Source organism: Vigna unguiculata, chromosome 3 (genome assembly GCF_004118075.2).
Source record: "Vigna unguiculata cultivar IT97K-499-35 chromosome 3, ASM411807v1, whole genome shotgun sequence".
NCBI classification, from domain to species: domain Eukaryota; kingdom Viridiplantae; phylum Streptophyta; class Magnoliopsida; order Fabales; family Fabaceae; genus Vigna; species Vigna unguiculata.
The window spans coordinates 36167952-36181547 of record NC_040281.1 but is presented as its reverse complement, the minus strand read 5'-3'; the positions used below and the strand labels follow the sequence as shown (position 1 = coordinate 36181547).

The window sequence follows — 13596 nt, the reverse complement described above, 5'->3', positions numbered from 1 at the left end:
ATAGACTAAAAACATTAAGAATACCATTCACCAAAAACCAAGTAGAAAAACATATTTGTCCATATTTTAATTATAGAGCCTTTTTCGAAACAACGTATATATTTACATGGAGATAATATTTACCACCTTAAGGTGTAAAACCATTCATATCCTACTGTTTTTATATTTAACGATTTTTTTTATTGATTGAGATATTTAATTATTATACTATTTTAAATAGGTTATCATCTATATTTTAATCTCGATATGCTTGTGTTTAAATATAACCTTAAATATCCTTATTACCGTTGCTTAATATAAGTTTATATTTCAATACATACTTTATTTAAATACTCTTAAATGTTCCACAGCTCACCCTCCCTTGGAAATAGCTACAAAAGATGAGTTTTACTGGATATAGTTGCATAAAACAAAATTTTAGTGACGTGAAGCTTAATTACCAAAGGTCAAAAGATGATCTCCATACCAAAACATGGAATGAAAACATAGAAAGAGACAAGGAACTCAATATTATACCAAAATAAATCAAACACTGAGACCGAGCAACTGTTCGAATACTGATCAAACGTAATCCCCCACTAAAATATTGTACATGGTTGTCCCGTGACAGAGGTCAAATGGGTCGAGTCACGATCGAATCGTGGTATTTCAGCTGGTATACTCTTAAGTTTAAAGAGTTGCATCCTGATTACACCAAGATCATGAGTTCGATTGAGGATGGACAATTGTTAAGAGAAATTGTTATAGGTTACACAATTATTTTGGAGGTCGGGTGGATCAAATCACAATCCAAATAGAATTAACTTTTGAACAAATGATAAGCGATCTAACATAAAACACACAATAAGAAACAACGAATAACATCACTCTAGATGATTCATCAGCACCAGAACGAGAGGAGAAAAAAAAACAAAGATAATCAAAGTGAAAGTAAGAAGAAAAAAGCTTCAAGCCCAAAAGCCTTTTAAGCTAAATATGATTTATTTAGTTTGTGGTGGTGTTTCATGCCCTACACCAGGGCTATGACCGGGACTGGTGGGGCGGTAGGCATCACCATCACCACCACCTCCAATGGTATCACTGTTTGGTTTATACCAGTAAACTGAAGGAGCTTGTGGACTCGTAGGTATTGCTGGTGGTGTCGGAATGTTGTTGCGTGACGCTTCAATTGAGTCAAAGTTGTGTTGCAGAATAAGGAAGACAAGAAAGATTAACATGGTGGTTTTTGGTGCCATGAAATGAAACTGAGCACAACACAAGACAAGGTTATTGAGCCAAACCCTAAATAACTATATTGTTACAGCTTCAAGTGCAACTTATTGAATGATGCTCTGGATGAGGTAGATGAGAGTGGTATTTAACAACACTTCCCCTGATTACTATAGGGCTTGCAACTTGAAGCATTAACTATGATTTTAATGCACATGAAGATGTCTTCTAAATACTATTGGAAATGCAGAAACATATACAGAAGAGGGAGCATTCATTAATGGGAATATATCCAAAAGAAGTTAGTTCAGCATTACTTGGCTCCTCATATCCCAAAATAGCTATTTTCTGCAACATGATGTAGAACTGTTGATTAACAAAATGCTTCTTCCACTAAGTAAACTATGGATTACCTGATACAAAAATCTTCTATTCCATCCCACGGTTTTCTTGGTTATCATTCTCTAACATGAGCACGACAGGGAAATTGGTAGAGTTGCGAATTAAATATTCCTCTCGATTAACAAGATCAGATTTTGGAACAAGAGTAATGATTAATGTCGCGAGTAGGTCGTCCACTCGAAAATGTAATTAAATAATGATGATTTTTACCTTATAAATTACTAAAAAATAAATATATGGTGGTGTATAACTTTTAATGTAATTTACATTAATTATTTGTAAAATAAATTAAATAATTGAATCATCTCATAACTGAATGAATTACTCTCTGATGCAAAGTTTTATGACTAATTTAACTTTATAAAATGAATTACATTTAATTTATGTTTACAAAATTAATTTATAAGGTAAAAATGATGATAGAGGACTATCTTCTAAACTTCAAATGGTACGAATTTGAGGACAAGTTCTTTTCGAGAAGAAGAGAATGATAGAGGACTATCCCTGGATTCTATATAAGAATAACTTAAAATAAATCTTTACAATTCAAATGACTTATATATAACAAGGGTAAGGAACAAGAGATTGGAAGATCAAATAATCAAATATATTCAATGCTCCTAATGGTACAAGCAATTGGAGATTCAAAGATATGAAGATCATGACAGCACATTTGAAGGATAATTTTTAGGAAAAATAGTTTATGTTTTTGGACTTTGAGTTTTCTTTTATGAATTAGTTATGTTTATATGTTTTTAAACTTTGGACCTTCTTTTATAATTAGTTTATGTTCTTATGATTTTGGGTTTGGTCCTTCGGGTTCTCAGGTTTTCTTATATTTATGTGCTATGTATATAGATACCAAAAACTAATGTAGACATTTTTATTTATATATTGAATTTTATTTCATTAAAGGGAGATTTTCTTTGTTCTTGGCTTAGATCTCTGATTCTTATCAAAGATTACATCTTTGTGGCACGAATTTTCACTTGACTTATCAATATGTTAGATTGTAGCGTCCTCATCTCTATCTTATTTCGTTTTCTTTTCTGATTTATTTTTGGTTTGCCTTAGAAAATTCAAATGCATAAACAATCCTACTTTTTCCTCATATCATACGACTTCCTCTTTTATACATATTATAATCATATGTGTAATATAAGACACCCCATCATTAGATAATACTATCATAATAGTTTCAAAGAACTTGATTAAGATAAGTCACTCACACACAAACAAATACACTTGACCGATTGATTTAGGATTTTAATTATTGACATTTAAAATTTTAATATATGTCAATAAAATTTGGCAAAATATAAAATTTTTATTATTGAAAAATATTTCTATTAGTAAAATGAGTGTCAATCTTGTTGATAAATTCGTTAATAGAAAGAGTGCCGATATTCTAACTATATCTAATGAAATATGTGTTATAAATTAAGTGGAGGTGAAATGTTAATTTTAATTTATAATTAGTAATAAATATTTATTGATGGATAATTATTGACAAATTTAGACCGTTAGTAGTTACAGACAAATAATTACTAATATATTTTTGGACATCGATAATTATCAACGAATTTTTTAATTTGTTGGAAAAATTTATGAACAAGCATTTTATTAACAAAGTTGTGGTCATCAATGAATCATCATTTTGATGTACCTGACGAATTATCTTTGTTATTAAATATGATTTTTTAGTGAAACTAATATATTAAAAGGACTAAAACATGATTAAAAAAAATCCAAAACCAGAAAAATAAAATTTTTCAATGATTAAAAGTCAAATATTTATTTTAGAAAATATAAATAAAATTCAATTATATTTTTAAATATTTTCCTTTTCTCCATAAACTTTACCGGTATTTGATGAGAGACACGAAAATGAACGCGGAATTTTAACTCTCTTATTAAAAAATTTCTTAATGAAAAAATGACGGAACATATTATAGATAAAAAAATATCAAAAATCACTTTGAAAAGGAAAAATAAAAAGGAGTTTGGAAATCACAAATTCAATAGAAAGAGGAAAGGTGAAAAGGTACAAGTATGAATGTAAGTAGGAAAAAGTATATAGTTTGAGGCAAATGTTGAATTATAAAGTGGTTGAAGTTCCCATTCAAACTATTTAGGGATACTTGTCGGGGCTAATCCACAAAGAAAAAATATAGAAATAATTGTCCAATTCAAATACAAAACTATGAAAGTCAAAAGAAATATATATAGAATTGAGATAAATTTCACTTTCAAAGGAGTTAGTTGCATTACTAATGAGATATCTGCGTGTTTATATATTAATTAGAGGAGTCTAATAACATATATAATAAATTTGTCAATTTATTAATTAAATAAATCTAATAATACACATTTTTTATGAATCTATTTTACATATTTTTGTATATCTTTTATTTTGATAGAGTCTACTATTAGACTTACGTTATCCTTTGTATATTTACAAATTCTCTAGATAGTTATGTTTTACTGTTATATTAACTTCAGAACCTATAAATATTTTTTACATTACTTTTATTCAAAACTTTATTATATATTTAAAAATATTTATTATTTCTTTTCTCATTTCTAAATATTTTAATAAATGTACAAATAAACACCAAGTGTTTAAGCACGGTTTAAAACTAGTAGAAATAATAAAAGTATGTACACTGGAATTATTAATAAACAAAAATGACCACTTTAACATTCTAATATGTGAATGGGAAATAAACTTGCATGATAATTATATATATATATATATATATATATATATAATAAAGAAGATTCCCTCTTTTGTCCACATTTCATAATACTAATTTTACTTTTATAATATAATTATTTTTTATTTCTTATAAAATTGTTTATCTTAATTTTTTTATTCATCAACAATTAACTTTTCTATTCATTTCACTTTATTTTTAACATTTCACTTCATTTTTAATGAATATAAATTTATTTTATATATAAAAGAGGATTCCCTCTTTTGTGTCCACATTTTATAATACCAATTCTGCTCTTTATAATATAATTATTTATTAATTTTTAAAATTAATAGTTATTTTTACCTATTGTCTATAAAATTGTTTATCTTAATTTTTTTATTCATCAACAATTAACCTTTCTATTCATTTCACTTTATTTTAAAATTTCACTTCATTTTTAATGAATATAAATTTATTTTATATATGAAAGAGGATTCCCTCTTTTGTGTCCACATTTTATAATACCAATTCTATCCTTTATAATATAATTATTTATTAATTTTTAAAATTAATAGTTATTTTTACCTATTTTCTATAAAATTGTTTATCTTAATTTTTTTATTCATCAACAATTAACCTTTCTATTCATTTCACTTTATTTTTAACATTTCACTTCATTTTTAATGAATATAAATTTATTTTATATATAAAAGAGGATTCCCTCTTTTGTGTCCACATTTTATAATACCAATTCTACCCTTTATAATATAATTATTTATTAATTTTTAAAATTAATAGTTATTTTTACCTATTTTCTATAACATTGTTTATCTTAATTTTTTTATTCATCAACAATTAACCTTTCTATTCATTTCACTTTATTTTTAACATTTCAATTCATTTTTAATAAATTAAATTTATTTTATATATCAATTTAACAACATTACATTATTATCACCTACTAAGATACTATCATTTATATTTAAAAAATGTGTATACACATGCACGATAGCCTGTGTACGCTAGTGTGTGTATATATATATATATGATGCAAAATAAAAAATAAATTGAGCTTAATGAAATTAACGTAAGTAGATCCTAAATATAAAAAATAATTAAAATATGAAATGTTAAATGAAATTTAAATTTTAAAATTTGAAATATCATATTAAATTATACTTTATAATGTAAATATATGATAGTTCATTTATTATATAAAGATGATTTTTTTTATGTCCACGTTTATTTTCTAATTTTACTTTTCAAATATTTTTTTAAATTAAAATAATTATTTAATCAATTTTATTATTTAAGTGACATTATTTTTTTAAAATTTAACCCCTTTTTTAATTTGACTGGTTTCTTAAATTTCATTAAAATAAAAGATTACCTCCAAAATAAACCTACAAAAATAAAAAAATTATTTATAATAAAACATAAAAGAAATCATATTTAATTTTATAATTATAATAATAACGATAGTAATAGTTTTGTTATTTTTTACTATCATAAACAAAAATTAACAGACATGCTATAATGTTTACTTAATTCAATATTCCTGAAAGAAACTGGATAAATACAATTAATTGCAGAATTGATTTAAAAAAATCCTTATTATTTATGATGTATAGTATATAGGGATGTTAACGGGGCGGGTAGGGTACGGGTAGTAGCTCCCCCGTATCCTACCCACTAGATAAATATTCATCCCGTATCCGTATCCATATCCGTCGGGTATCCGTTATGCAGGTACCCGTCTATTTTTTTCATATCTGCGGGTATCTATGGGTACCTGCGGGTATCCATGGGTACCTGCGGGTATTTAAAAAATTATTAAAAAATAAATATTTAATCATAAATTCAAATAAAATAAAATAAAATACATTATTGTCAAAATTTTAAATAAAGTTCAAATAAACTCAAGTTCATACAAGTTCAAATAATTATAAAAGTAGATATAAAATGACGTTCAACACAATGAAAATTCTTTCATTAATGTTTTGATCAAAAAGTCCACTTTCTCCAATTGATTCCTAAAAAATAAAATAAAAAACAAATAATAAATCTCAATTGCCACGTGCCAAATATTCTTATTTTGATTCCATCATTTGACAACAAGTATACCATAAACGTTATTGTCTATATCGGATTTGATGTATATGCCCAATTTCAAATAAAGGAAAGAGAAGAATATTAGGAGTGTACTTGGAAGAAGACAACGTACCAATACTATTAAGTTTGAAGAATGAAGACAAAAGACAAGATGTGCAACTTAGAAAAAATTAGGCCAAAATATTTTTTTACTAATATATGTATATATATATATATATATATGTATATATGAGGATATTTTTATGAATTAAAGTTTAACGGGTATGGGTATCCACGGGTACGGATACTATGATACCCGTACCCGCCCCGTTAACATGCGGGTATCAAAAATACCCGTACCCACAGGTAACGGGTATCCATTTTTAATATCCATTTTCTACCCATGACGGGTTTTATCTGCGGATATCCGCGAGTACTGATTTTTTTGACATCCCTAATAGTATAGACTTAAACCTAATCTTCATCTTATCCTAATACCAATAATTTGTTTTAAAGATATGATTATTATAAATATTTAACTAGACTTTTGTTTTTTCAGCGTACAAAACCAATTGTTATGGTAACATCCCCCTATTTCAATCAATTTGGGCCATTACACAACAGAGGCCCATTTCTACGCACGTGCATGTAGCGCAGATTCACATCACACTTCAACTCTGGTCACCAAGATCCGCAGTTTCTCTGTTACACAATTACACAAGGCAAACTCAACTTTCTTCCTTGCTGCGAGTCACTGAACACTGCACTCAACCAATCTAAAACACTCTCCAAACAGAACCCCAAACTATTCCCTTCTTCACAAACAATCTCCAATTCCCATTTTGTCTATCCACTCCTTCCAATTTCCTCGTCAACCTAACCCACTGCTTCCACTGTGCCAACGCATAATTCAAGCATTCTCGAAGAACCTCTTCCGATGCGCCGCACTGGACCCATTGATCCATGAATCGTGAAATGGAGGCAGTGGCTGAAAACCCCGCAAGGTCGAGGGGGTTAAAGTACGCATCCATAAACCCTAACAAACCTCAACCATCCCCAATTCCCAAACCCAACCAATTCCCCTCCCACCTCGACGCGCCCAACGTCTCGTCTTCCGCTCGTGCCCTCTGTGACATCCTCACACGCGCCTCCCCTCACGAAATCGAAACCGCCCTCTCCTCCTCGGGAATCGATCCCGACGAGGACCTCGTCAAAGAGGTCCTGAAACTCTCCTACAATTACCCTTCCTCCGCCGTCAAGTTCTTCCGGTGGGCCGGGCGAGGCAAAAGGCACCCGGCTCATACCTGGAACTTGATGGTCGACCTGCTGGGTAAAAACCAGCTTTTCGAGCCCATGTGGGACGCCGTCAGGTCCATGAAACAGGAAGAGAAGCTTTCTCTCTCCACCTTCGCTTCCGTCTTCCATAGCTACTCCGCCGCCGGTAGGTTTAACGAGGCCGTCATGAGCTTCGACGTCATGGACAGGTATGGCGTCAAGCAGGACGTGGTGGCCGTTAACTCGCTCCTCAGCGCCATTTGCTGCGAGGACAACCAAACGTCCGTGGGCGTCGAGTTTCTCGAGAGGATCAAGGCGAAGGTGTCGCCTGACGGCGACACCTTTGCCATTCTTCTCGAAGGGTGGCAGAGGGAAGGCAATGCTGCTAAAGCTAAGATCACGTTTGGTGATATGGTGGCTCAAGTTGGCTGGGACAAGGACAATGTTGCTGCCTACGACGCGTTTTTGATGACCCTCTTTCGCGCTGACCTCATGGATGATGTTGTCAGGTTCCTTCAGGCTATGAAGGACCATGATTGCTTCCCAGGTTTGAAATTCTTTACCAACGCGCTTGACGCTCTTGTCAAGCGAAACGACGCCCATCACGCTATCCCTATGTGGGATGTGATGGTCAGTGGCGAGTTAGTGCCTAATTTAATCATGTATAATGCCATGATTGGGTTGCTCTGCAACAATGTTGCTATTGATCACGCCATTCGCCTGCTCGATGAGATGGCTTTCCATGGCGCTTTTCCGGACTCCCTTACCTACAACATGATCTTTGAGTGCTTGGTGAAGAATAAGAAGGCGCGTGAGACGGAGAGGTTCTTCGCCGAGATGATCAAGAATGAGTGGCCCCCTACCGGCCCTAACTGCGCTGCCGCCATTGCAATGTTGTTTGAATGCGATGATCCTGAAGCAGCGCATGAAATTTGGAGTTATGTTGTTGAGAATCATGTCAAGCCGCTTGATGAGAGTGCGAATGCCATGCTAGTTGGACTTTGTAACTTGAGTAGATTATCGGAGGTTAAGAGGCTGGCTGAGGATGTGCTTTATAGAAGGATCAAGGTATATGAATCTACAATGACATTACTGAAGGATGCCTTCTATAAAGAAGGTAGAAGTGCAAGAGATAGATATGATAGTATCTATAGGAAGTGGAAAGCTCATGTCCAGTTGTAAATCTAAAATTTAGTTGATTTTCAACCTTTGTTGCCAAAGACAGGCAAGTTACACTTGTTCTTGACTGTCTTTGATGGCTAAAGTGGTGTTCTGCATCTTTCATCATATTCACTCCATGATTGCCTTTCCCTGTGATAGTCTTTTTGTGTTAGTAGTTATATTTCTTGTCTAATTCATTTTCTTCCACTTATTTTAAATATCTGTTTTTGGGCTTGTCATACTGCAATTTAGGATCGACTTATTGATAAATCATGAACCATAGGCGGTTTGCATGCAAATTTCTAGAGTTAGTTTTCACGATGGCATGATCATAATATAAAACATCTAGCTTTTTGTAAATATTTTCACTTGGCTTGCCTCTCCATGTTTTGGTTCACATTTGTGGTGCAGGCAGTTCTTGTTGGCGTTTTCATTAAAATCATGCATCTTATGACAAAGTTGCACATTGAGTTTCCTTGTTTCATGTTTCTTCATGGTTATTTTATTATCTATGTATTTGCATGTCAATTTTCTGTCATCACATTAGAGGCCTTAAAGCTTATGGATTGTTACCCTGTGGGAGATGGGGATGAGGAGCAAAAGTCCTCCAAAGTATAGAGATATGGGAACAGGGATCATAAACCTCACCTGGCAAGTCTGCAAAGATTTTAAAAAACAAGATCATCCTTACTCTTATTTATGTTTATATCCATATATAATTGACAAGTTATCTTTTCTCTTGATATTTAGTATATAATGTATTTTTTGATAATTTATGGTTATAATTTCTTTTCTAATGTTGGAGATTTGCTCACTTAGATGGACATTCCTTATCCTACCAAATGAAGTTAGTTGTATGGATTCACATGTTCTTATTGGGCTTGGTTAAAGGCCAAATTCTCAGGAACGTTAGTCATCATGGGGCTGCTCTTAAATTTTTTATCTATGTTTTATTTTGGTCTTTCTCTCTTTTCATGACCAAAGATCATGCAACTATTCCTTACTGGTATTGCTAGTGACATTTTCCCCATATCCAAACTACCTTATTTGATATTTTATCATCCTTTTCTCAATTGGTACCACAACAATAAATTCTTGTATTAATTAATCAGTTTGTATGTTGTCCTTTCTTGTGTGACCACTCTCATTTATAGTAAAATTTTATTGCTGCTACCCCATATTTTTCTTTCGGTGTCCCCTTAACTCCAACGTTCACAAACATTCTTTGTACATACATTAATAAAGATTGTTATAAACCACATTGGTTGGTACAAGTGGTAGTGACTTGTGTCCTTTAACCTAGTGATTAAGGGTTCAAATCCCAGTGATACCACTTTGGGTATGGAATAAATCATGTTTGAGGGAAATACCCACCTTGTATGTGCTTAAGGTCCCAATGATGTTAGTCATTGTTTAATCCATACCAATTTTACCATTTTATTTTTATTCAGTTCTTTCAAAGGTTTGTATGGAAGTCGAACTGTGGGTATGTTCAGTTGCAAAACAAGCTGCTCCTATCCTGCCCAATACCCACTTCCTTTGCTATAGAACTTTGGGCACTCATGCATAGAAAATTTATGGGATATTCTCTTTTTCACTTCCGGCATAGGCTAGTCTCATTCCTTTCTCTAGGCATGGCTTATCAATAAAGAACGCTGTTGTTTCCTTTACATTAAACAGTTCTTCCCTTTTGTACTAGTGTTTGTGGAATGTAATTGCATTCTATGTGAATACAACAACTACAAAACTTGTTCCTACTAGGCGTGATTGGCTGCATAAATCAAGAAAATTAATCTATACAAAAAACTATTGATTTCAATATTTTAAATAGTTTTTAATGGCTTTGCTGATAGATTTTCTCAGTCCCTTCTCTAATCTGTTGGATATCTGCTAGTATATGCTTAAATTTAACACTCAACTCAATTATTGGTCTTGGAGACAGGCATGTTTTGCTTGTTCTTGACAGTCTCAGTTAGCTTTGCCTTTCTTTCAAGCAGTGTTCTGAGTTTCACTGTTTTGTTTTCACTCCATGGTAGCCTTTCCTTGTGGATAATTAGTTGTCCATGTTGTCTTTCTGTATAATTCCTTTTATTCTCCTTATATTAAAATGTTTATGTTAATATTAAGCTGATCACACTCGGCTACCTAAGATGAACCAAGGGGTTCGTGAATAATATGGGATTGGTGCTGTTTTTTCTAAATTAAGAAGTCATGATAGAATAATCATAATCATTATAACAAGTTATTAGTATGACTTTCATGGAATTATTTGCATTTGACTATCGGTTTATGATTGCTAACCCAGTTCTAGCATTTTCCTTCAATTTGTTTTTCGTATATTTTGTAGAATGGCAGTTTTTGTGGGCTTTCATGAAAGTTGCGCATGCTTGCTTAGAGCAAAGCTGCAGATTAAGTTTCCTTACGTGGACATTTATTATCAGGGCTTTGATACAAGTGCTTATACTCTATTAGATTTTGTTCATCTATTATTGATAGCATTGCCTTGTTGGTGTAAGTGGGGAGTCATGGTACTAGAATTGTGGTCGCAAGTTCTAAGTTTTCACGGTCGGTCTCTGCATCTGCGTCCACAACCGTAATTTAAAACACTCGGACCACAAAGACCCGAAGTGGAGAGTTGAATGATAAAGCTATCTTACGGGTGGGGTATGGGCCATTACGACGGTTTTCATTTTTTATTTTGTTCTTGGCTGTTTCATGCACTTAAATTGTTTCAAATACTCTGATTTTTTTAAAGAATTCTCTGAATACTGTTAGTTGGTCGGGTTTTCTACTTTTGAGGCCGCTTGATTGACAAATCCAAAGAGATACACCTTGCTCAACTATTCTTTTTACAGCATGTGCATCATTGAAGGATTTTCTGTAGTCATTTGATAGTTAAATTTTGGGTATGTTTTTTTGGATCATAATCTGCCCTCTTCCCCTCCTCCTGTGCCTCATTCACAGAATCTAGGTACTTCTCATGGATTATTCCCTCACTCGTCCTCTTTTGCTATTTCTCATTCCTTGCTCTAGCGATGGCTGGAAAGAACCCAGGGAAAGCTCTGTTCTTCCTTTTAATTAATATGTTCATCCTTTTTATGCTAGGTTTTGAGGAATGAGATTGTATTCTATGCTAATGAGGTGACAAGATTGTGGATCTTCATAGAGGGATATTGTGCATATTGCTGCTGAGTGCTAACATCCTATATTCACTTTTTCGTCCACATCCGACGTATCTTTACTTTGCTTGGTTCATTCAACTCCCAAATATGTCGTAATGCTTAAAAAATGTTGATATGTTTGATGCAAATTGTCCATAGGTTTGGTGAAATTGAGGGTGATAGTTTAGAATTTAATGTGGTTGAAATTTACTCCTTTATTGAAATAAGGTCCATATAGTTAAACAGAATAATTCTGAAATCTCGGAAGTCGTAAACACTCTTGACTCATCAAATGTAATGCATGCTAGTAACCTGCTACAAATTGAGAGTATCTTGCGTTGATAAATTTCTTTTATGATTACTGTCTGCAATCTATGGTTCGTCTTTTCCTCACATTTTGCTCATTTACACTGTATGCACAGAAAAGTAAATATGGTATTGGTCTTTATTGTTTTTTGGTTGGGAAAAGATTTGTGAAAGGGAAGACTATAATTCCTAGGCCATGGCTTGCCACAAGATTTAGCAAGGGCTTGTGGTGCCTACTTATATATAGCTGACAAAGATGGATGGTTATCAAACCTAAGCTGTTCAGCAAAGTGTCCCGGGATCCTTACCAACAACACCTGGAGGTGAGTGCTTCTTTTTATTACTTTCAATTGTACTTACAGATGTTCCTTGTCACCTAGTGACATGTAAACTTTGTATAAATGTTATATATATGCTTTGAAATTTATTACAAATGGTTGAAGCATAGCTCAAACTTAAATCAATTGTTATTCTGGTATATTTTTGTTTACACTAGTAGTTATATCAATTATTAGCAAAACCAAGCACAGCTTAAGATGATTATTGTATTCGTTATACCTAACGGTCTATTTAACTTCCTAAAGCATTGCTTTAATACAGAGAAGAGAACTATGTCAATAATTATATATTTACGATTGTTATTAACTATAGGATGATTATTATTTGTAGTTAGGATAACAGTTTAACATTAAAAAAAGGTTATTGCATTTTTTTTTAAAAGTAATAGTTATCGCATTTGATTGTTGTTGTTGTGATGCATAATCTCTACTTTTAGGACTGCCAGTTCTGTTTGAAAAATTGTTTAGTTTTCTTCTAAATATCTGAGAAACATGTATCATTCGAAAGACCTTATACTTTGTACGACTGGGTATTAAATAACTCTTCGTGAACAATGAATTGGATTCTTGTGGCTTGAAACATGTTAATGTCAATCTTTCTATATCATAAAATAATGTGTCATATAAGGTGTCTAAGATAGGTTGAATTAAAAATGAGTAACTTAATTTCATTTACTATTTGGTGAGTTGAAAATTTTGATTCAATTCACTACTACGGACTTGTGAGTTAGGTGGGTTATATAATTGACTTGGTTAATAATTTCTTGTTCTCTTAATTTATTTTATATATTTAATGAAACAATCAATAGATTGACTTGATTCATCTATTCATAATAATATAGTCAAAATATTATTTATTATTTATTTCATTTAGTATTATTATAAAAATAATTAGTGAAAAACTAAAATATCAACTTATGTAATTAAAAATAAAATAAATTAAGCAATTAAGTC

At 31.9% G+C, this 13596-nt stretch overlaps 1 protein-coding gene across 1 annotated transcript; it reads left to right on the top strand.

Moving 5' to 3' along the window:
• The first annotated feature begins 6957 nt into the window (after positions 1-6957).
• Positions 6958-12764, top strand: LOC114177893 (pentatricopeptide repeat-containing protein At1g77360, mitochondrial-like). The gene has a single exon (XM_028063483.1). It carries the CDS (start codon positions 7365-7367, stop codon positions 8856-8858), a length of 1494 nt encoding a protein of 497 aa, XP_027919284.1. The 5' UTR covers positions 6958-7364; the 3' UTR covers positions 8859-12764.
• Positions 12765-13596: the final 832 nt, after the last annotated feature.